The sequence below is a fragment of the Sus scrofa genome, chromosome 14 (assembly GCF_054392235.1).
Source record: "Sus scrofa isolate SSC_HxYL_T2T_F1_AM1 chromosome 14, Sscrofa_HxYL_maternal_Yorkshire_Landrace_v2.0, whole genome shotgun sequence".
Lineage (NCBI taxonomy): Eukaryota > Metazoa > Chordata > Mammalia > Artiodactyla > Suidae > Sus > Sus scrofa.
In genome coordinates, this window is record NC_139396.1 from 82,273,144 (window position 1) to 82,297,275 (window position 24,132).

Genomic DNA, 24,132 nt, shown 5'->3' on the forward strand with positions numbered 1-24,132 from the left:
ACAGTGGCCAGGGCCACCCCTCACCCCTCTCTGCCTGTGAGGTCTACTCTAATAAAATAAAACTGAACACAGCCTAGTCCCCATAGTTACTACTAAGAAAACTTTCCTCTTCCCACTTAACCTCCAAAATAAAGTGGAAACCATTCTCCCTGGGGAAGGCGTAAAGTTCAAATTGAGACAACCGTGGAAATGAGGACACATGTCTCACCTTGCAGGCGCAGGGACCCAGGCCTCCTAGTCCTTTGTCCCTTCCCTCCCAGGCTACAGGCTCCTCCTGAGCAATCTCCAGGAGCCTAGAGCTGTGGCCCCGCAGTGCCACCCTGAGGACGCTTGAGGAACTGCCCAGGTCCCTACCCCAAGCAAGCTCCCCAGCACGGGGACTCCAAGCACTCTCACTTTCAGTCTTCCTGAACTAGCAGAGACAGGCAAATCTGTGAGGGCCTCTGAGACCAGCGACCACCCCCACTCCCCCACCTCCCATGCAGGCATTTGACCAAGACGGTAAAGCCAAGGACAGAGTTTAATGCCGGCTTTGTTTACAGCCTGTGTCCTTGAAAGGCCCACTCTGGCTCTAGCACACATCTCCAGGTGTGAAAAGGAAATAATGTCATCAACCTCTCTCAGAGGATGCTGCAGGGAATGAATTTGGTCAAAGCAGAGCATTAAGCAAAAGATAGCAGACCACTCGAATGCGTTTCTGGTTACCAGAGTTGAGGAAGCTCTACACACAAAATGTCTAGACAGAGGGAAGGAAAGGGATAAAACAGTTAGCAAAGCAGAATTATCTCCCAGACTGAGTCAGCCAACACAAGAAATATAACCAAATCTCAGTCATGAAACATGGGCAATTTCCTTTAGGTAGCCAAAAAAGCCATTTTATACTGTCTGATCCAATTTCATGAACTTGAAAATTAGGGTTTTTTTTTTTTTTTTAAGCCTTTTGCTTAGGGATGATCTTTCAAATAATTTAAGCCTATATTTTAACTGACAAAAAAAGGGGTATCAGGAGAAGTTCAACATAAATTCCAGAGATAATGAGTAAGAAAAAATGCAAATATCCCAATTAAGAGGCTAATACCACATAAGAAACATAATTGTATAATTTATGTAAGAAATTTAAAAATGGTAAATATAGGAGTTCCCTGGTGGCCTAGCAGTTAATGATCCAGCATTATCACAGTTGTGGCTCAGGTTCGAGTCCTAGACGGGAACGTTTGCATGTTCCAGGCGTAGCCCCCAAAAAAAAAAAGTTGTGTGTGGGGGGGTAAATATAAGGAGTTCCCACTGTGGCTCAGTAGGTTAAGAACCTGACATAGTCTCCATGAGGATATGTGTTCAATCCCTGGCCTCATTCAGTGGATCCAGCGTTGCCATAATCTGTAGTGTAGGTCACAGCTGCGGCTCAGATCTGGTGTTGCTGCAGCATAGGCCAGCAGCTGCAGCTCTGATTCAACACCTAGCCTGCAAACTTCTATGTCATGGGTGTGACTGTAAAAATCTAAAAAATAAAAAAAAAATTTAAAGCAAATATAAAAAATGGAAAAATCTTGGGAGTTCCCATCGTGGCTCAGTGGTTAACAAATCTGACTAGGAACCATGAGGTTGCGGGTTCGATCCCTGGCCTTGCTTAGTGGGTTAAGGATCCAGCGTTGCTGTGAGCTGTGGTATAGGTTGCAGACATGGCTCAGATTCTGCGTTGCTGTGGCTCTGGTGTAGGCTGGTGGCTACAGCTCCGATTCAACCCCTAGCCTGGGAACCTCCATATGCCGAGGGAGTGGCCCAAGAGATGGCAAAAAGACAAAAAAAAAAGGAAAAATCTCTTCTCAATTAGAGAAATTCAAAACTAAGTAACATTTCTCTATCAAGGAGGCATAAAACCAAATCAATACTATTTTCACTAGAAGGAAAATAAATGTGTACACTTTCTGGAGGGCAATTTGGCAATAATTACATAATATTTATATAAACCATTATTTACATTTATATAAACATTAAGTACATAAATATTATAAACATATTTATGTTTGTAATAACTGAGAACTTTTGGACAAATAATAAAACTTATAGGAATCAATCTTACAGAAATAATTATAAAGACAGAAGGAAAGAGCTGGCTGCAAGCACCATCTACGAAAGGAACTTTGGAAAGAATCTGATGTCTACCATATGAAAGTTATTTATTTATTTATTTGCTTTTTAGGGCTACACCTATGGCATATAGAAGTTCCCGGGCTAGGGGTCAAATCAGAGCTTCAGCTGCCAGCCTACACCACAGCCACAGCAACAAGGGATCCGTGCCTCCTCTGCGACCTAAACCAACAGCTCACGGCAACACCAGATCCATAACCCACTGGGCGAGACCAGGGATCGAACTCACATCCTCATGGATACTAATCAGCTTCGTAATCTGCTGAGCCACAATGGAAACTCCAACCATGGGAGATTGCTTAAATAAATAGCAGTATCTACTCAACGGACTCCTTTGCAGCCATTAGGTCAAGTATGTGTGTAGACCCCAAGATGTTACTGAAATATTACACAGAAGAAAAAAAGCTGGGTAACTAAAACAAACTAAAAACTGTACTTATGATCCAATCTGACAACTATACATTTACTTAAATGTGTACGCACACACACATGTACAACGGGATGGGGATGGAAACGCCTACTCACAGAGGACAGTGGCTATCTGAGCAGCTGAGACTGGGAGTAGTTAAAATTTATTCCCTTTTATTTTTATTTTCTGAAGTTATTATAATGAAATACATTGATAAGCCAATATTTAAAAACAAAAGCCACACAAAACACAAAGAGTATTGCTTAAATTTTTAAAAATATTCTTCTCCATCATGGTCTATCCCAGGAGACTGGATATAGTTCCCTGTGCCAGACAGTAGGACCTCACTATTTATCACAGACAGTTTTGGGTGATTTTATTTTTTATTTTTATTTTTTGCTTTTTAGGGCCACACCTGCAGCATGTGGAAGTTCCCAGGCTAGGGGTCGAATTGGAGCTACAGCGGCCAGCCACAGCCATAGCAACTCAGGATCTGAGCTGCATCTGCAACCTACACCATAGGTCACAGCAACACTGGACATAAGCCACTGAGTGAGGCCAGGGATCGAACCCACAACCTCATGGATAGCAGTCAGGTTTGTTACTGCTGAGCCACAACGGTAACTCCAAAATAAAATAAAATTCTTAAGTACTTCCAGGATGAGCAGGAGGCAGGACACGGCACTTTTCCACTGAGCATCTGAGCCACCATCCCTGCCTGAGCAGACACCTGGCCACAATGGCCCCAAGGATCCAGCTTCCCCAGTCCCAGCCAGAAGCACACAGGGAGGGAAGCTAGAAAATCAGCATTTCAAGAATGCACCCAGGCTTCTTAAAAGAATGTAAAAAGCAAAGATATTGAAATTGCATTTAATTACAAAGTCATGAGCTCCTAGTAGGGAGAAGGGACCCCAAACCACTGGACCAAGACAAGAACCGCATTTGAAATAGACTCAGAAATTTTTATTGAATTCACCTCATTCCAGGAGCGATTTTTAGGATTCTATTGCAATATTTATTACATAAAAGAAATGTTAAAAAATATTCAGTGAAAAACATAGCTGTACAATGCAACATATATTATATAAACCCAAAAGGACTGTCCACATATTTCAACACTATCAGTTAAAGCACCTGAACTCTTTTTTTTTTTTTAGTTGCCTCCATAGCATTTGGAAGTTCCTGGGCCAGGGATCAAATCCAAGCTGGAGCTGCAACCTGTGCAGCTGCAGCAACACCAGATCCTTAACCCACTGCGCTGGGCCAGGAATCAAACCAACACCTCCACAGAGACAAGGCTGATCATTAACCCAGTGCACCACTGCAGGAACTCCCACCAGCAGTCTTTCATCCTCCAACTTTCAGAGCCTGGCCTCAGCCACTCCCAGGCACCTGAGCAGCACCGCCACCGTGCAGCCTTAAACAGTGTATCTCTTCTCGCCTTCATGTTTCGCTTTGTGGTACTTCACATAATCACCATACAGCTCCTTGAAGACATCCCTCACGCCGGGCTGCAGGGAGACCCGCAGGAACTGGATGTCCCTCTCCAGGCAGAGGTCCAAGACGAGGTAGATGCCCTCCTGCAGGAGGCCCTTCACTGATGGATATAGGGTGACCTGGGGACAGGCAGAGAGTGAAGGGCAGAGGCCAGGGCCTTGGGGACCTGACGGGGAAGTCCAACTTCTGCCGCTAACTTGAGAAAAGACATTCCTTTTAAAATACCATTTTGCATGTAACTTAAATACGTTTATATCTGGGGAAAATTGAGGCCAACTCAAGGAAACAAAAACCTGCAGTAGAACATCACAAAATCACAGGGGCAGCTTTGCTATTCAGTAAGTGATGTCTCTGCGTTTACCAGGGGCATTTATTTTTGTTTGTTTGTTTGTTTTGTTTTGTTTTTGTCTTTTTGCCTTTTCTAGAGCTGCTCTGGCGGCATATGGAGATTCCCAGGATAGGGGTTGAATCGGAGCTGTAGCCACCAGCCTACGCCAGAGCCACAGCAACTCGGGATCCAAGCCGAGTCTGGAACCTACACCACAGCTCACGGCAACGCCTGATCCTTACCCCACTGAGCAAGGCCAGGGATCAAACCTGCAACCTCATGGTTCCTAGTCGAATTCGTTAACCACTGAGCCATGACAGGAACTCCACCAGGAGCATTTAAAAACTTGAGTCTTTAAATTTAAAAATCTAACAATAAGAGCCACCTGAACATTGTGTCATTTTTCCACACAGACCATCACACTGGAAGCTATGCTGACTGAGGATAACGGTAATGTTTATCCGGAGACTGTGCCACCTCCCCCAAGCAGGGCAGATGGGCAGCAGCTCTGATCCCTCCACAAAGATCCTTGACAGACCCCATCACACAACCTGGCATCAGATGCAATTTATAACCACCACTTCATAGTTTTGTGTTTGTTTTTCAGGACCAAACCTGAAGCGTATGGAAGTTCCCAGTCTAGGGGTCGAACTGGAGCTACAGCTGCTGGCCTACACTACAGCCACAGCAACGCCAGATCTGAGCCATGTCTGCGACCTACATCACAGCTCATGGCAATGCTGGATCCTTAACCCACTGAGCAAGGCCAGAGAATCAAACCAGCATGGATACTAGTCAGGTTCATTAACCGCTGAGCCATGATGGGAACTCCCATAGATATTTTTATTTCTGTCAACAGTAACACAATGGGCCCCAAATCTCTAACTGACCCAGAAGGGTTGGAGTGGTCCCTGTGCCTGACGATGCAACCCTCCCCTGAACACCTGGGTTAATGAAAATCAGGGGCACATCAGGAGTAGTGGGCAGCCCAGCTGCAACGTGGCCATGCCGGCTACTGCGCAAGAACTTTTAGAGCAAAGATGCAGTCTGGTATCCAACAAAAAGGCCCAGAGAGCAGGCCCTCTTGGGTGGCCAGAGTCGCCCAGGCTTCTGCTGAACCTGGGCTGGGCAGAGTCTGCACACTGCAGCAGCCGACACCAGAAAGCAGCAGGAGGGTTCTGGCTGACAGGCCTAGGATGTGGCCATTCTTTATTAATGTTCTGGTGACCTAAGAGTTCATGCCACACAGCTTCTAGCAAGAATGCTCAAGGACCAAAGGTGGAATGGCTTGTCTGCAATTCCGTGCTGAGGTATTATAGGAAGGAAAGAAAAGAAAACAAAGCGGAAAAACTGAAAACAAGAAGTCCTTCATCTCAGCAGCTGGGTGAGGATTTTTTAAGCTAACTGTTCATTCATTCAGTGACCTACCACTCACTAAACAAATAAGCCCACTTCCAAAGGCAAAAGGAAGCAAAGTCACTTCCCCAGAGGCAGAGCTGAGATGTGGACCAGAATCCTGACATCACAGGCCCTTCCCCTGCATGCCCATGGTGAAGGCCCAGCCAGAGCACAGCGCTGGTGACAGGAAGGCCCGTAGATCAGGACAACACAACCACTCCACATCTTCCTGTTACAGACGACTTACTTAGAAAACAAGAGAATAAAGCCAATGTCTAGAACACTAAGATCACTGGCCAGTGAATGAAAACACCTCTAAGTAATTTAAAAGAACCTCAGGCAGGCAAGTTGTACAAATCATTTACTCTAAGCCACTGACACAGAGGGACGCTGTGGATCTAACCTCCGGGTAAAAGAGAAGGTAAAAAGTAATCAAAACTCCCCTGTCATGTCTTCAGACAACACATCACCACATGGAAGGAACAGGGTCTGTAGGGATTCGCTGCTTCTCCTGACTGACATGGGCCCCACCGTCATCTGCCCCAGCCATCAACAGTGCCAGCCCCCAAAGCACGAGGGGAACGAGAGCTCTACTTGCTACCTAGCATTTAATTAAACTTAAAAGTGTCTTCCTGGTCCAGAAAGATTTATGACTCTCTCACTAGAAGCCTCAAACGCATATGGAATACTTTCTTCAATGCTGATTTTAAAAACAAATAAAAGATAAAGCACAGATTGTTCTGCCACTGGATTCTGGGATACAACAGCCTTGGGCCCTCAAGATGAAAATTTAAAAATAACCGAAGAGCATAAATTAGGCTGGGAAACCAGAGATTTTTTTCAAATCTCAGAATAATAACTAGTGACTTACTTCAGCGTTCAAGTTATGACCTCCCCTCCTGGCCCTTAGTTAAGTGGCATTGCTGGGTCTCATTCTGTCCTTCAGTGAAAAGAGAAAATAATGCCAGCTCTAGTTCTAGCAAAGGCTTAACACATCAATGGTTTGAGTACTTGGGACCTATCAAGATTCTATAAAAATGCTAAATAACTTCAAAAAAACAAAGCTCTGAGCCCACATCCAAGGACGAGTGTAGGCCAGGTGTGCACACCCACCCCCATCTGGCCAACCACCTGCCATGTGACAGACATCTCCACTGGCCAAGGGGGCAGGGCCCAGAGTGGAAATGACCCGATCATCACAAATTCACCCTGAAACAGGGTCTGGATGGAAGCTGGGGCCACACCAGGCTTTCCGAAGAAGCTACTCGACCACCCTCCCTTGAGAAACACCAACGCCTCTAAGGTAACACACTTCCTAGCTGCTCATCCCGGTTCCTAGGAGATTTATGGGGGGTTACTCTACTGAGAGCAGGAGCAACGATATAAATGTCCATCTACACCTGCACAGGTAGACAGACACGTGAACACGCAGGGCTTTAAGACTCTTACACTCAATTCCAATGAGAAGGGTGAGAAGTCTTGTCATGACCTTACTATAGTGGCCACATGGGGCCCTGTGGGAGTGTGACAATAGCACACTGACACTCCAAGGTGAGATCACTGTTGAAGAAGAAATTATCTAGAATGCCAAGCCCAACAGTCAGACTAGGTGGAGCCAGAGTTCTTAAAATAGTTGAACAAATCTACAGGGATTCCCCACCTCCCATGTCTTCTATTTTGAGTGTCTGGGAGCAGCTGAGTCACACACGACAGACCTGTGAACCCCTGCTGCTGGGAGACCCCCAGACCCTCCTTCTGTCTCCACTGAACCTGGCTCCATGAGAGCTGCTTCTGACCTGAGTGACATTTCCTCTCCCTTAGCATCCAGGAGACCACCCAGAACAGGCCCCAAGGCTTGTGCTGGAGCAAGAGGCGCTGCTGGCCCATTCTGGGCAGCCCTCACGATGGCACTGCAGGGCACTGCCAGCAAGCGAAAGACACGGGGCCCCAAGTGTCATCTGTCGCACCAGGGAGAAGCCACGGAGCAGGAAAAGGCTTACCTTCTGTACCTCTGTCACGTATTGGGCCACCATGAAGGGGGAGAACACCCTGAACTCCTCGGCCCGCGCTGCCACGTGACTGTACATCCTCTGTACCAGGCGGGCACACTCCAGGACCACTGGCAGGTCATCCGGGCCTCCTACAGGAGCAGCATGTTTCCACACCCATCAGTTCAAAATCTGTTCATTTTAACTTTTCTGATTTTATACTTTCAATATAGCCCCCAATTATTCACACCTTCCATTTTTTCCAGACTTTTAATTGGCTCATTTGGAAGACAGAATATGTCCAAATATTTATCTGTATCACAAAGGGAAGAATACTTATAATACTCAAGAGACCATTTTTTTTTAAAGAGTCTAACCAGAATAACCAAGATTTTTAGGATGAAATCTAGAATTGCTACTGTATTTGAAAAGGTTGTGGGGGAGTTCCCTGTCGTGGCACAGCGGAAAAGAATCCGACTAGGAGCCATGAAGCTTCAGGTTCGATTCCTGGCCTTGCTCAGTGGGTTAAGGATCTGGCGTTGCTGTGACCTGTGGTGCAGGTCGAAAATGCGGCTTGGATCTGGCGCTGCTGTGGCTGGGACGTACGCAGGCCGGCAGCTGAAGCTCCGTTTTGACCCCCAGCCTGGGAACCTCCATATGCTGTGAGTGTGGCCCTAAAAATCAAATAAACAAATAAATAAAAAAATATAAGTAAATAAAAAATTTTTTAAAAGGTTATGGGGAGCTCCCAGGTGGTCTGGTGTTTAGGATTTGGAGCTCTTATTGCTGTGGCCCAGGTTCGATCCCTGGTCTGGGAACTGAGATCCCACATCAAGCCACCTTCCCGGGGTGCCCAAAAAAAGGGAGTGGGAAGGGTGGGATAGCTCTATACAAGGAAAGCTTAAAAGGGGGGGGGGAGAAAAACTATTTTAAAAAATGGCTTTTGACATCACATGATTCTAAAAATAAGATGACCTAATTATGTCTTTGCTTGTTAAGTTTCAGAGATTGTCTAGGATTTTTCTTCTCTAGTCAGGTAGATACAGAAGACTCAGCTAGCATTATTAGATATCCTCCGGGCTTCCTAGATTTATTTCCAATTCCCCATTCTTCCCACCCTAAAGTGCCAGGATCATCCAGGCCTTCTGAACAAACTCCCTCCCAGGATTTCTAACAGTATGAAATGTCCCCATGACCTGAGTTGCACACACTCCCCAGCAGAGCCCGGGTGGGGAGCCTCCCCGCCTCTACCCCAGCAGCCTCCTTGGCTTTCGTTCAGTGCATAACATACTGCTTTTTTTAATAAAATGCTAGAAAATTCAAACAAGCCCACAGCGACAAAAAGCACATAAGTGGCTGCCTGGGGCTGGGGCTAGGGCTGGGGCCAGGGTGGGGAATGGGACTCCAAGAGGACTTTTGGGGATGATGCAAATGCTCTGTGTTTTGACTGTGGTGGTGCTTTCTCACATGTATTCACCCATCAAACTCACTACATACTTTCAACGGATGCAACTATCAACTATCACAAATATACCGTGCACCAATGAACTTGGTATGTTTTTGTTATTACTGTTTCCTTTCCTTTTTTTCCTTTTTTTTTTTTAAATGGCAATACCCATGGCATATGGAAGTTCCTGGGCCAGGAATTAAATCCCAGCCACAGCCATAAACGATGCCACTGCATTTGGATTCTTAATTCACTGCGCCACAGCAGGAACTCTGCAAATTTTTACATAACGAGAATCTCCCCCAAATTAGACATTTAGCAAGAATCAACAAACTTCAAGGCTGGAAAACAAGCTGTACATGTAATTTGTGCAATTGCCATATGGCAGTTTGCTTCAGTGGTCAAGAAACAACCTTGCCAAGATGAGGCTGGAACAGTGAGCTGCAGGAATTCTACCCTTTTATAAAATGGGCCAGTTTTACAAATGTCCGCTCCTCTTCAATTTCCCCACAGAACTATGAACTCCTTAAGGGCAAAAATGGGATTGTAGATGCTTTTATATCCCCTGCAGATGAAGAGTAAATATTTCCTAAATCTAGACACTTTTTTCCTCCAGAAAAGAACTGTTTTAATTAGGAGATGGCAAATGCATTCACTGTTGTGGATATAGTAAAAAATAAAATAAATTCTTTTTTGAGTATTCATTTGATGCTCTGAATACTTCTCTTACTTAAACTCAACTGGGTGGTTCTATCTTCAGTAACTATGTGGTCAGAGACACCTGTAAAATGAACCTGTTTGAAATCATGTATCTGATACTGTTACTCTGAATTACCTTTGTCTTTTTGTCGGCCTTCATGTATAACTGAAAACACCAATCTGTTAAAACAGTTCAAGAAAGAAGGGATGGCTTTCAGCATGACCTGTAATAACAGACAAAAGAATATAAAAATATGTAGGTAATTGTTTATTTCAAGTTCTACTTTAAAGGAGATCATACATATTTCGGAGTTCCCGTCGTGGCTCAGTGGTTAACGAATCCAACTAGGAACCATGAGGTTGCGGGTTCAATCCCTGGCCTTGCTCAGTGGGTTAAGGATCCAGCATTGCCATGAACTGTGGTGTAGGCTGCAGACTCGGCTCAGATCCCAAGTTGTTGTGGCTCTGGCGTTGTTGTGGCTCTACAGCTCCGATTCAACCCCTAGCCTAGGAATTTCCATATGCCACAGGAGCAGCTCTAGAAAAGGCAAAAAGACAAAAATAAATAAATAAAGGAGATCATACTTATTTCTGCTTTTTTTGTTGTGACAACTTTTTGCCCCAACTTTCTAGGGAAATGCTCACCTTACTTCCTTAGCTCTTTAACATTCCATTCTAATGGTTTAGGTAGAGCTTCCATGTTGCATTAACTTCAGGAATGTAATGAGGCAATCCTAGTTTAGAATTTGCTAAATCTGTGTCTTTTACTCTAAGCTGTTACTATTACTGGAAATAGGTAAAAATAAATATTAAAAGGTACAAGAGCCAGAGTAGTCAATTGAAACTGGCATTCAAAGAAAAGATTGCATAAAGCAAATCCAGGAGTTCCTGTCGTAGCACAGCGGAAATGAATCCGACTAGGAACCATGAGGTTGCAGGTTTGATCCCTGGCCTTGCTCAGTGGGTTAAGGATCCGGTGTTGCTGTGAGCTGTGGTGTAGACTGCAGACACTGCACAGATCTGGCATTGCTATGGCTCCAGCATAGGGCAGTGGCTACAGCTCCAGTGGGACTCCCAGCCTGGGAACCTCCATGTTCTGCGGGTGCGGCCCTAAAAAGGACAAAAAGACAAAAAAGAGAAAAACACGAAAGTTATAAAAGCTTCTTTTACACTCAACCATCCTGAGATCATGATCAAAGCAACACATAGTCCAATAAAGCAGCCGCAAGCCGCGTGGGGCTCACGAAATTCAAATTAATTAGTTAAAATTCAGTTCCTGGTCATATGATTCCTAGACCACATTTCATGTGGTTAAGACACGTGTGGCCAACAGTTCCCATGCTGGACCATATGCAGACACAGCACATCCACCATGCTGAAGTTTCACCAGGCAGCCCTGCTCTAAGTCTGAGATGAACAAACCAATCAAGAGCTGAGAAAATTTATCCAAAGTCTGGAGAACATAACATCACACTCTTCGTGTCAAAGTGTTGACTTCAGCAACATGTTCAGAAAGAAGTCACTTTTGCCGAAGTATTCCAGAGCTTCATCAAATTTCCCAGGACCCCTCTTAATCCTCTATTAGAATACTGATTAAAAGCCCACAACCCAAGGCCAGACTGAGGTCACGCCCTGGCTTCATATGCAATCGTGGTCAGACCCCTCAAACTTCCTGTGCAAAATGAAAACAATGGGTTGTCATGAGGATTAAATTAAATTTATAAAATGTAAAGAGCTGAGAAGAGTGCCAGCTGCTGATCATCCTTCTGGGTACTCTGGCTTGGCTCACTCATGCTGCTCCCTTCGGATTTTCCTAAGCAGATTCTAGCCTGGGGCCTGTATCAACTCCTGCCTACTCTGCATGCCACCCAACACTGGAGCCCTACTTCCCCACCCTGCCCTCCAGGCAATGTGTGTGAGCTGCTGCGACAGTCACATCACTCTTCATTGCAACACCAGGATGTTATCCTTGTCAATTCTCTCTTGCCATGAAACATTCTAATTTTGCTAACTGGTCACTCGTTACTGATTTTGCAGCAGATTCACACAGCTTTATAATGTCACTTTCATCACCTGCATGAAATCCTGCACTTTTGCAAGATCTGCAATTTCAGTTTGTAATTGATGGGTTACTGCATTTATATTGTACAGTCACATAAAAATCTAAGAATCAGCATAGATCTAATAATAAAGACGATGATGAGACAGGAAGGGCAGGAGGCAACTGTTAACTGAGGAAGCCACCCAAGGCCCAATGTCATGAGTGTTTAAGTTTACCAGAGAACAAACGTTTTAAAAACTGCACTACTGGCAGGTTTGCAACCTCAGAGCATTAAAATTGGAACATGCCCACATATACATGAATCTACTCTATTTATGAGTTCACATGCACCACATGTCTAGCAGTGACACAATGAAATGAAGCCTGGCAAAGAAATCCACAGCCTTGAGCTAATTATCAGATTCAGCTGGGTGACACTGCTCAAATCACCTGGCAGATCTGAGCGTCAATAAAATGGGATCATCACCTACTACACAGACTTGTTGTGCTGAAATAAGACACACAGTGAATGTTCAATGAATGTTGGCCGAACTGGTGGATTTTCTATAGGGCATTTCTTTCTAGTCTCAGTTTTATTTGAAAAGCAGCCCATGCTATAAAACTGGAATTCTGGACGTCTCACTCCCAATTGAATCCAACTGAATCATAAACCCAAGAGGAGGTCTAAGACAGGGAGTGACATTTAAACATATGATTTGCAGAGTTCCTGTCATGGCACAGTGGAGTTCCCGTCATGGAGCAGCGGAATCCGACTAGGAACCACGAGGTGGCAGGTTTGATCCCTGGCCTTGCTCAGTGGGTTAAGGATGCGGCATTGCTGTGAGCTGTGGTGTAGGTCACAGACACGGCTCGGATCTGCCATTGCTGTGGTTGTGGCATAGGCCAGAGGCTACAGCTCCAATTACATCCCTAGTCTGGGAACCTCCACATGCCACAGGTGCGGCCCTAAAAAAACAAAAAGACCAAAAAATTTAAAATAAATAAAATAAACATACGATTTGTAAAAACAGAATAATTTCTAACGGGCTTCCAGGAACACCTAGCACACAGGTGTGTTCAAAGTGTCAGATCCAACAAAGAGACATTCACCCAGCCTGACATGAAGGTCAGACATTTCTGTGCTCGTGAAACCACTGTGGCCCAAGAAATTGCTGGAAGCAAGAACTTTGCTTTGCAAATCCCTGTTGTTCCCATCCTCCTGCTCTCCTGAGGGCTGGATTTTCCTGCTCCTCCTCACCTTTGGGTGACACTGCAGGACCGAGAAGAGCACATTGTGCACCCGTGGGAAGATGCGCCCATACTCGGGGGGCTTCAGGTGGTCCAAGGGCACGGTCAGCAGGATGCCGAAGGCCAGACTGACGTGGTGCGGGTTGCCAATGGCCCCCTCTCCCTGCCGCAGCAGCCCAGCCAGAACATCTAAGACAGGCCCCACCACCACCAGGGCTGCAGGCTGCTCCTGACAAGCCTCTCGGGTCTGCAGCTGCAAGATAAGGAACAAAAGACAGAAAATGAAGGCAACTGTCCAGAAAAAGGGCCCCAAACCCCAAGTGACAGGAGTAAGAGTGTCCAGACTCTGAACTGTCACTGGGCAGTTTGAAGAGATGAGGAGACCAGGTTCAATCCCTGGCAGGGGCACCTAACCACAGACTTTGGCCGTCTCAGTCCACACTTTTTGTGGGATTCACCTACTGCAAAAAGACATCATTTCTTATAAAAGAGTTGATCCATCTGATTTCTCAGAACAAAAAACACATAAGACATACATAATACTATCTTCCCAAAGAGATCATTAGTTCTCAAATTTCTTGTACCTGAATGTTCATAGCAGCACTATTCACTATAGCCAAGACTTGGAAACAACCCCAATGTCCATCAACAGATGTGGTACGTGTATACAATGGAATACTACTTGGTCATAAAAAAGAAGGAAATAATGCCATTCACAGCAACATAGATGCAACTAGAGATTCTCATACTAAGTGACGTTAAGTCAGAGAAAAACACCACAGGATATCTATCACTTACATGTAGAATCTAAAATATGACACAAAGAACCTATCTACAGAACAGAAACAAAGAACAAGCTAGAAACAGACTCAGACATAAAGAACAGACTTATGGTTGCCAAGGAGGCGGGGGTGGGAGAGGGAAGGATTGGGAGTTTGGGGTCAGTAGGTGCAAACTATTGTGTATAGAATGTATAGGATGGATAAACAATAAGGTCCTACTGTATAGCACAGGAAACTATATTAAATATCTTGTGATAAACCACAATGGAAAAGAATATGAAAAAGAATGTACATATGTATAGCTGAATCACTTTACTATATACAAGTTAACATTGTATCAATTAAATTAACATTGAATCAACTATATTTCAATATAAAAAAGTCTGTAATTAAACTTCATTTGTTACATTTCATAAAAGTCAGTTCTAGGTAAAGATGTTCAGTTATTTTTCTAAAAGAATACAGAGACTCAAGGCAAGGGGTACTGAAGTCTTACCTAAGTAATCTGGGCAAGCCCACCTGTGACCACCCGCCTCATGCCACCACCTCCTGCCAACAGAACCCCTGGGAGGCCTCTGGGGGCCTGTCTCTCACAGGGCCCTTCTGGGCAGCCTGGCCATGCTGACAGCGGTTTCTAGCCTGGCATTTATATCAACGTGGACCTACCATGCACGCTACCCACACAGACCACACACACACCAGCACAAGCGATGGACTAAAGGGATTCGTTCACTAATGCAGATTCTCAGGAAAACAAAGCAACAAAATAGAGGTGCCAACTTGTTAGGTCTACTCCCTAGATCTTTTTACCCTGGGAACATGCTAACTCTCTCAGGAAGAACAAGCTAGATAATGTCTGATAAGGTGGTAAAACAGATACTGCTCTTTCAAACCAAGTGTAAGAAGACTGATTCCTGAGGGCAGAAACATCAAGTCAGTCCAATTGGAACTAGGCTTTTGTCATAAGGAAACAAAAGGTTACATAACTACTGTGTAAGGTCAACAGGTGCCAAAATTTAACATTTCTGGGGGGCTTAATGAGAATTAATCTGCAACATTACTATCCTATTCTAAAGCCATTTTTCCCTCATTGAATCATAATTTAAACACACAGACACAGAGTCCTATAAACAAATGAACATGCCAAACTGATCACAAAATTTTATAGACAAAAGTGCTACCAGAACACACAGAAAAACATGTGCTTACGGCTGTCCCCAGGGCAGAGCATAAAAGCAGGGTGTGATAGCAGCAGAAGCGCTGCCCCTGGTTTGCACACAGGGCTAGGGGCACACTCACAGTCAGAGCGGTGATCATCTGTGGGCATGCTCGCCAGAACAATCCGGCCTTCTCTCCACTGAGTGTGCAGCTCAGGAGCAGCTTGATCAGTGTCACAGCTGACAGGACAACCTGAAGGGAAAAGGGAATTGCTCAGCAGCAGCAAGAGTCAGAGCTCTCAGGAAGTCTACCTTGGGATGGAAGTGGGGCCTTGTGCTGAGATAGGGCAGGGCCAGGCAAGAACGAGACTGGCTTAGGCAGGTCCTGAGTGTGATGGAGGTGGCATGATGTAAATGTGACAGGACGGTGAGATAGAAGAGGCCAGGAGTGGGCACAGTGATCTGATCACAGGGCCCAACGGTGTCAAAGTAGAGGCCACCGTAACTTACCTGTGAGAACCACACCTGCGTAGGGATGAAAGGAGGGGCCAAAAGGAAACGCACACAAAGTGAACAATAAATCAGGTGCCACAATGGCAGGCGATGGTTTTAAACCATGAGATGGGAAGGGAGAGTTCCCATCCTGGCGCAGTGGAAACGAATCTGACTAGGAACCATGAGGTTGCAGGTTCGATCCCTGGCCTCGTTCAGTGGGTTAAGGTTCTGGCGTAGCCGTGGCCTGTGGTATAAGGTCACAGATGTGGCTTGGTTCTAGCGTTGCTGTGGCTGTGGCGTAGGCCAGCAACTATAGCTCCAATTTGACTCTTAGCCTAGGAACCTCCATATGCCACGGGTGTGGTCCTAAAAAGAAAAAAAAAAAGTGGCAGGGTTCCCGTCATGGCTCAGGGGTTAACGAACCCAAGTAGTACCCATGAGGATGAGGGTTCACTGCAGCTCTGATTTGACCCCTTGCTGGGAACCTCCACATGCCATGGATGTGCTCCTAAAGTGACAAAAGACCAAAAAAAAAAAAAAAAAAAAAAAAAAAAGAAGGGAAGGGAGCTAACGTCAGGGACTTGTGCCAGCCATTTCACCCCATCCACTCTGGCCTCGCACCATTCCCTGGCTCCCTGTTGACCCTGTGAGACCCTTCACCACAAAATTCCGCTTTTGCTCTTTGCTCTGGCTCCCTCTGACCAGCCACACCACACCCCCTCCCTGAGCTCTGTCCCCTCTCCTACCCCCACGGATGTCTCTCTGCCCAGGGCCTGCTGGCTGCCCCCCATCCCCAGCCAGACACACTCACAGAGCTGTGCACACTCCACCCTCCTCTCTTGTCTCTATAGCCACCCAGATCCTCTCCACCTCCCCCCTTAGCTTAGTCCCACCCCGTCCCTGGCTCTCCTCCACCTGACTGGTTTGAGTAGAAGTTTACCATTTGTTTCCCCCTTGGCTTGCTGAAGGGAATCCAAGAGGCCTCCTCAAAGCTGCAGCAGACACGCACAAGGAAAACCCCCAGAAACAGGCACATGCCGCAGGGACAGAAGGGGTGGCACAGCAGCCTCATGCTCACATAGGAGATGTGGGTTCTCCCCACTGCCCATGACCAGCTCAACTCCCACCCAACCAAAGCCCAGTTTCCGTGTGCTGATTATGACCAGTCACAAAGCCACCAAAAGGCCTGAGCTGCAACCCTGGCCCTAGGCAGGGAGCCCTCTGGCGTTCCCCTCCTGTGTGAGCAGGAACAGCATCAGGCCGGTCCACTGCTCGGGCTGTTGAGAGTACCAAACTCTGCCACCTCAGCCCCACGCAGAGGCTCCCCAAAACATGCAAGGCTAAATGCAAGCCCAGGGCTTCATTAGCAACTTCCAAACAGACAAAGGTTAAGAAAGGCAGCTTGTCCTCCCAAGGGATTCTCACATGGATCTGGGCTATGTGACCAAACCAAGTAAAATTTTTCCAAAAATATGATGCCAGAGACCTCCCACAACGGATTTGCAGAAATTTATGCGTCGACATTACGAACATGTAACACATAGTACTTCATGTGATAAGAACACACAGTTATAATGTGAAAAAGTCCCCTTTGGAAAACAGGGCCTCGGGGCACTGAGGCTGCCTCTCCCTCCCAAATCCCACTGTGCCTACAGTTTCTGTCAGATTGACTTTGTCCATCTGATGGGTTTCAGCAATGACACTGTATCTCAAACAATTGTTCCATGGAAGCCAGTATCACCTACGTGCCACCACCTGAGGGAGAAAGGAGCAGCCCACCTGCTGATCTGCTTTCCAGGTGTTACTGACGTCAAGTCCTTGGAGAATATGCTGCAGTGCCAGCCTGAAGTCCTCTGTTGTCCCAACGTCTAACATCTGGGTGAACAAGGCTCCCAAATGAGGCTCAATATCCTCAACTACCTGAACCGGAATTGTAGGATCTGCGTGGAAAAGAAACAGAACTGAAAGGTGTGACAGACAAGGAGAAGGTAAAATAAACCAGAGCAGCCATACGATGAAATGCTGTATAGCCACTAAAGGTCAGCATCTTAGGATGGGGAAATGCTCACAGTGCAGGTGAAAAAGCAGGGCACATTCACTGCCCAACACCACCCTCTCGAACCCAGCACCTGTGCCCTGGACCAATACTTGTGCCGTGCCCCCCGCACCTGTGCCCAGCACAGGGCACAGGTGCGGGGGGCATGAGAGGATGATGATGATAACATCACGGCTTAGCAGGGCTTGGCCCTGCATCATGGGACACAGGTGACTGGCACTTTATACTCTTTTTGTACTTTGCTTATATTCTCTTATAAAAATCAGTAGGGGAACAAGGGATGGGGTGAACTCTTGCAGACAGGGACGTTGAAGAGATGGAAAGAACTCTGAGGATTGCCTGTTGCAGTCACCCTGTTGTTTTCCACTTAATGTAGGACAGTTCTGAAGTCCCTGGGGTCCCAAGGCTTCACAATAGAGCCCACAGTTAGGGCATCAGAGGCTCTTCCCAATCTGACCCCAGCACAACTTTCCCACCCTGTTCTTCACTTACTACATACAGCACTGGGGGGCCGCGGGACCAAGGCTTTGAGAGGCAACGTCTTAGTCCAAGTGCTCCACAAGCTGTCCAATCCTGGACACACAACCTGAGCCTCAATTCCCTCATCTGAGAAATGGGCAGAACAGCACCACCCCTGTGGTTGGCGAATCAGAGAGGGTTCAGCACCAGCACTGCCCCCACCTCCACCTACCCACCCATCACCCACGTTCACAGGCATAGGCTGCAGCCATCTGCACCCACACAACCCACTGTCCACAGTTCTGTTCAGTTCACAGCCTTTCCTCACCCCATGACTCATGTAGTTTGTGGGAAGGTCCACTGGGTCAATTAGGTGGGTGATGGGTTTTGGTAACTGAACTGAGAGAGCCTGTTCCACTCAGGAAACACCCCTTATGACTGCTCTTTCTTCTGAGCTGAGACCCACCTGAACCACCAGAGGACACAGGTGGTCTCCATCTTCGCCCTCCCTCCCTCCAGCCCAAAGCCCCGGGCCACTCCTCACTTGGCCTTTCTCCCAGCCCTCTCACATCCTGAGTCCTTCTCTAGACCCGGTCAAGCTGCTCAGGGTTGTGACACTCAGCACAGGGTCTGAGGATGCGGTGTGGTGGCTGGCCTCACCACCCTGACCACGGCCCTTCCCCTGACATCAGGGGCAGCACAAGTCCAGGGACACAGTTAGGACTCAGAGGCCACCTCAGGTCACCTGGGCTGCAGAGATAAAGGAGGACACCACATCTAGCCACGGAGCAGAGCTTTAGACCACCAGCCGTCATTTCTCAGAATGTCCTCTCAGAATGCGCTAACTTGTGTTACTATAAGGGGAATTTTAGCCCCTGTTCCCTAAAAGTCACCAACAGAGACAGAACACATGAGACCAAATCCCTCCAGTCAATCCACAACCAGGCAGATTAGCAAAGGAGGCAGCGGAGTGTCATTCAGGCCACAGCACCCCAGCATTGGCCTGGGCCCAGGGGCTTTACTTCCCACAAGGCCCCAAGTACCACTTTCATCTCTGAGCATGCCCACAGCTCCACCTCACCTGTCACAGCTTCCCCACTGAGAACAGATGGGTCAGTGTGCACTGGGAGGGTCAGGCCAGGCTGGCAGATTCCCCAGCCTCATCTTAGAGGGTCATCCTAACTAAGCTCCACCTCGATAACCACCAAACAAGAAGAAAACAGACCCAGGCCAACTGGAAACAGTGCTACCCTGAAGGGTCAAGTTAAGGATGGAATCAGCCTGCTAACCTCTGATCTAGCAGGTAGTGAATTCTCCTGCATGAAGACACTGGCTAGGTTATTGGTCCTGATTAGCCTGCCTGAAAGGGTGCTATCCGGCTAAAACACTGTGATGACATCACAGGCTGAGCATCCATCCGATGGACACCCACGGTAGGTACAGCTCTGAGACCTGGCGGATGACGTCCTGCCCTCGAGGAATTTTATGAGGCTCCCCATAAACTAACTCATGTGCATTTTTTAAAAGTTGGCAGATTTTAGATCTTAAGTCCACTGACAGCCCTGAAGATCTCATACAGAAGAGCCTAAGATAGGATGAAACTATCTACGTGGACCTCTGGGGCCAGGACAGAGAAGAATGGTTCCAAATCATAAACCACAACACCTCCAAAATAAGTGAAGAACTAAGTACAAAGACTGCTGTTTGTGTACAAAGCAGGGAAGCAACCTCGAGAGGAACTGCTTACACGTGCAGAGAAGGCAGACACTGGAAATGAACTCCCAGAGGGGGTTCTCGCGGCCCACTGTGCGGGACCCTGTGAAAGGTGCAACGAGTTCCAGAAGAGGAGGGGCAGCGACTCGCCTTGCTGCCCCCTCAGCTAACCTCCTCCAAAAGCTCTACAGCAAAGAACTAGCTCCAGGGAAAGCATCTCACCTGCAAGGACTTTTCTCACAGAATGAAACACGGAGGTAAACACAGATTCCTTCTTGGGATGTAATTCTGGGGCCAAAGAGAACAGAGTTAAAAACTGCACGGCAGCTTGGAGAGAGAGGGTGTCTCCTGCCAGGGCTGGCAACTCCGACAGGATCTGAGAGTAAACGGTCTGGTAGAGGGCACTGTTGGGGAGCAGCATTCCGTCAGTCACTCGGGGGACCTCTGTCCCGCTGCACGTGGAACGCTGGGCCACGTCGGCTTCTAAGAGCGCACTGACCGAGGCAATGATGGTGGAGGGGAGGCGCCGGCCCTGGGCCCTGCCGGCCACACAGAGCTGGAGCACGGCCCCCGTCTGGAGCACGGCCTGCTGCAACAGCTCGGGCAGTGCCTCCAGGGCCTCGTCGTGCTGCCGCTGCTCCCTGACTAAAGGTCCCAGCACCTGGCACAACCTGGTTAAAGACACGAGAAGGAGCTGCTGGCCCAGAGGATTCTGGCTTTCCCCCTGTTTGCCTGAAGTCGCTTCAGTGCACAGGTCGTCTCTTGAGAGGAATGCAATGATTTTCCCAAAATTGAGCCCTGGGCTGAGCTTCCGCTGGATAAGCATCTGCAGTAAGTGTTCTAAGAATGTCCCTACCACTTGCAGGAATTCCAGCCAAGACGGATCATCCATGTCCACAAGAAGCCTCCTGCTGCCTCTGAACAGGGAGGTCAGTGTGACCTCAAAGACATCACTGACATACATGGTCCTGAGCGCTGACTGGGCACTCTTCCCTCTCTGCAGGTAACCAAGAAGCTGGTAGCAAGTCACCAAAAACCTCAGGGCCAGGGAGGAGGGGCAGGAGCTGCCCAGTGTGGTGACGGCTGTGGACAGCAGCAGAAGAAAACAATGCATGTGATCAGGAGGCGAGAGGCTGTCTAGCTGCAGAGAAGAAACAACTTCCAAAAGCCCCAGGAGGCGCTCTAACTGTTCTCCCTCCAGCTGAATGCAGAGGTCACCCCTGACCAAGGACAGTAAGTTGTGGGCAATTTCTCCTCTCAGTTCTGCACCTTCAGATACGACTTTTGAGAATCTGTCTTCCCAGGGAGCCACCACCACGTGGTCCTCTTCAAAGAGCCAAGGAAGCTGCTGGCGGAGAAGAGTCGGGTTCTCCTGGGCACTGGAACGCAGGACACTACTACAGCGCGCAGCAAGGCACAGAAAGAAAGCAGAATGGAGGGACTGCATCTCTGGGAACAGGGGGCTGTGAAGAACAGCCTGGGATATTTTCCCAAGTGTGAGGTCTGCCTCTTCCTCTGCCAAGTCTTCCTGGGCTTTGCTCACTGGTAAAGTTCTCAGCAGGATGCTGGCCACGTATCTCACGTCATCAGGACAAAGATAGGATATTAAAATTGGGAGATTGGACACAACCAAGTGCCAATGTGCGACGGGGTAGGTGAGTGCACTCACAGTCCCCACCTGACCGTCCCAGGAAGCCGCTGTCCCCAGGGTCAGGCTCGCTCTCCCAGAGTCCAGGATGTAGGCAGCATCCTGCCTCAGGGCGTGGAGGGCCTCAGCCGACTGGAAGCTCATTTGCATTAATGTCTTCTTCATTTTCTGCAGGTGGAGCTGCTCGAAGCAATACCTGCCCAGGGACTTGAACTGCACAGTAAACTCTTCTACCTTCTTCCAGCATTGGCTCTCCACGCCTGGGAGAAGTGAAGGGAGGCTCGAGGGCTCTGCAGCGGCATGATAGTGGCTGCAGCTTAAACCCAGCACAGTGTCCACCTGGGCCCAGGTATGGGCTAACAGGAGTGCAGAGTCACTGACCTTCTGGCACCAGAGCTCAGGGGCCGAGCACCGGGGCTCCTGGAGAAGGTCCAGCAAGGGCTTCACAAGATCCTGCAGCATCCCCTCCATGGTGCGCTGTAACCGCCTAACCACGGGCAGGGGTGCGCTGCTGTCCAGGACCCGTGCGTGGACCATGACACAGTGCAGCAGTGAGCTCAGTGACAGGGACTTCCAGGCCATATCAGCATCACCTCTCAAGTGAGGCAGTACCAGAGCCTGGAACCTCTCCAGCACGAGGTCCCATGTGTCTAGGACCTGACTAGGAGGCAGCTCCAGGAGGCACTCACGGAGCGCGGTGCAGGGGCCTACGGCCAGCATGGGCTGCCTCAGTGCCTCAGCTGCAGGGCGACACATCACCCCCAGCAGCTCCTGGAACAGCCGGGGTGCCTGCCGGAGCCTGGCGTATGTCTGGAAAAGCGTGTGAACCAGCACTTCCTGGGCCTTCTTGGTTCGACACTCCATGACCTCTGCGTCGACCCATGCCGAAGCCAACAGGTCGTCCAGGTCTGGCTCCAGAATCAAATGATTCAGAGACATCAGAACTCTGAGGCAGCGGAACCAGGCTGGCACGGGTGCTTGGGAATGGTTTATCAGCAGCTCGGCCAAGTGGCGGTAAAAGTGGAACTGAGCCTCCCCATGTCGGATCTTATCAGCTGCAATGTTGTAGATGTTATTACTGGCCACTGAGTTGAGCAGCTGTTCCAGAACCAGGAGTTCTGTGGTCCAGTCGGAAGCAGACAGCACTTTTATCTGCTTTTCCTGCAGCTGGGAAACCCTTAAGCAACCAAACAGCCTAGGGAGTGCCTTGAAGCAGAGCAGCTGGTTCCCTTCCTTGAGGTAAGCATCGATGAAGAGCTTGTACAGCAAGGCCACCGAGCTGGCTACAACAGCAGCATGAAGGGCCGGTTCACAGTAGCCAGGGTCAACCAGCCCAGCAGTCACAGTGCCCATGGGCGTGAGAAGGTTCTTCATGGCCCCCATCTTTGTGTCACTTTGCTGCTGCTCCAGGAGCTCCTCTTTGTAGGAAGAGAGAAGCTCCGGCTGAAAAACTCCACCTCGAAGCATGGCCTCAATCTGATTCCTAACATCCCGACCTAGGGCCGGCCGCAGCTGGCCCTGGCCAGCCTGTGTCCATGTGCCCCCTAAGAGCAAATGTCTCAGGACCAGGCAGGGCTGGAGCAGGTGCCCAGTCACCTCCCCAAACGCGCGTCTCGGGTTGACCTGCTGCTGCTGAATAGAGAGGTAATGTCCAAGGGTCAGGTGAATGACCTCAAATAACTGGGGTATCATGGCTGCTTCTGGCTGCCTACAGGCTGACCAGCAGAGCTGGCTCAGAAGGTCAACCACCAGCTCCTGTCTGGCCGTGTAGATGACAGCAAGGGCAGGCGTCGAGAGGATACCCTGGCAGCAGCTCAGCACAGCACCGATGTTTCTCTGGGATCCCGAAAGGGAGAACTCAGCTGCTCTCTCATTGAGGATCTGAGCGTGAAGAAAGAGAGAAAACCCATCACCAACTCCACACCCGCACACATGTACACAAAAAAACAACAGAATCAGTGACCTTATTCCTTGCCCCCATCTGTGTGCGTGTGTGTGTGTGTGTGTATGCATGTATCTTTTAGGGCTGCACCCGCAGCATATGGAAGTTCTCAGGCTAGGGGTCAAATTAGAGCTCTAGCTACAAGCCTACTCCTCAGCCACAGCAACGCGGGATCTGAGCCACGTCTGCGACCTACACCACAGCTAACAGCAAAGCCAGATCCTTAACCCACTGAGCGAGGCCAGGGATCGAACCCACATCCTCATGCATATTAGCTGGATTTGTTTCCCTTGTACTACAACAGGAACTCCCTGCAGTTGAATTTTTAACCCACTGTTCCACAGAGGGAACTCCTCAAAAATACATTTTTATGATCAGCCATATCGTTTAAGAAGAAAACAAATGCTGCTGCCAGTTAGTACTTATAATATAGTAAACCCACAGTCCATGGCTTCCAAAATTCTGAAATTCACAAACACCAAAACTTACAAGGGCCAGGCAGATTCCAAAATTCACTCGTAGGCTAAGTGATTTGCTCCCAGCCTTATAACATCTAAAAAACATATTGATCTTTGCTGCTAAGTTATCAGTAGCCCTATAACATGGGTGTGTTTATCTCCATTCAAGTATCTGCTGGCTCTGGAAAAGCTGAAACAAAAATGTCAAATACTTAAATG

The 24,132-nt window shown here is 48.0% G+C and overlaps 1 protein-coding gene across 23 annotated transcripts in view; it reads right to left on the bottom strand.

Annotated features, from left to right (window-relative positions):
• Positions 1 to 24,132, bottom strand: part of URB2 (URB2 ribosome biogenesis homolog) — a 107,832-nt gene that overhangs the window by 78,346 nt on the left and 5,354 nt on the right. For 11 of the 23 annotated variants that reach the window (XR_014827850.1, XR_014827845.1, XR_014827849.1 and 8 more), the window contains exons 4-9: positions 20,088 to 23,394; positions 17,417 to 17,577; positions 15,285 to 15,395; positions 13,214 to 13,456; positions 10,051 to 10,138; positions 7,781 to 7,920 (exon numbers count right to left, since the gene is read on the bottom strand). Coding sequence is in view for 15 of the 23 variants with exons in the window: in XM_084996853.1 (XP_084852979.1) it covers positions 7,781 to 7,920; positions 10,051 to 10,138; positions 13,214 to 13,456; positions 15,285 to 15,395; positions 17,417 to 17,577; positions 20,088 to 23,394 (4,050 nt within the window). In the remaining 8 variants the exon portion in view is untranslated. Of the gene's footprint in view, positions 1 to 3,498; positions 4,174 to 7,780; positions 7,921 to 10,050; positions 10,139 to 13,213; positions 13,457 to 15,284; positions 15,396 to 17,416; positions 17,578 to 20,087; positions 23,395 to 23,944; positions 24,104 to 24,132 lie in introns of those variants that run through there. The other 12 variants (XM_084996847.1, XM_084996846.1, XM_021074277.2 and 9 more) reach the window with 5 other exon arrangements.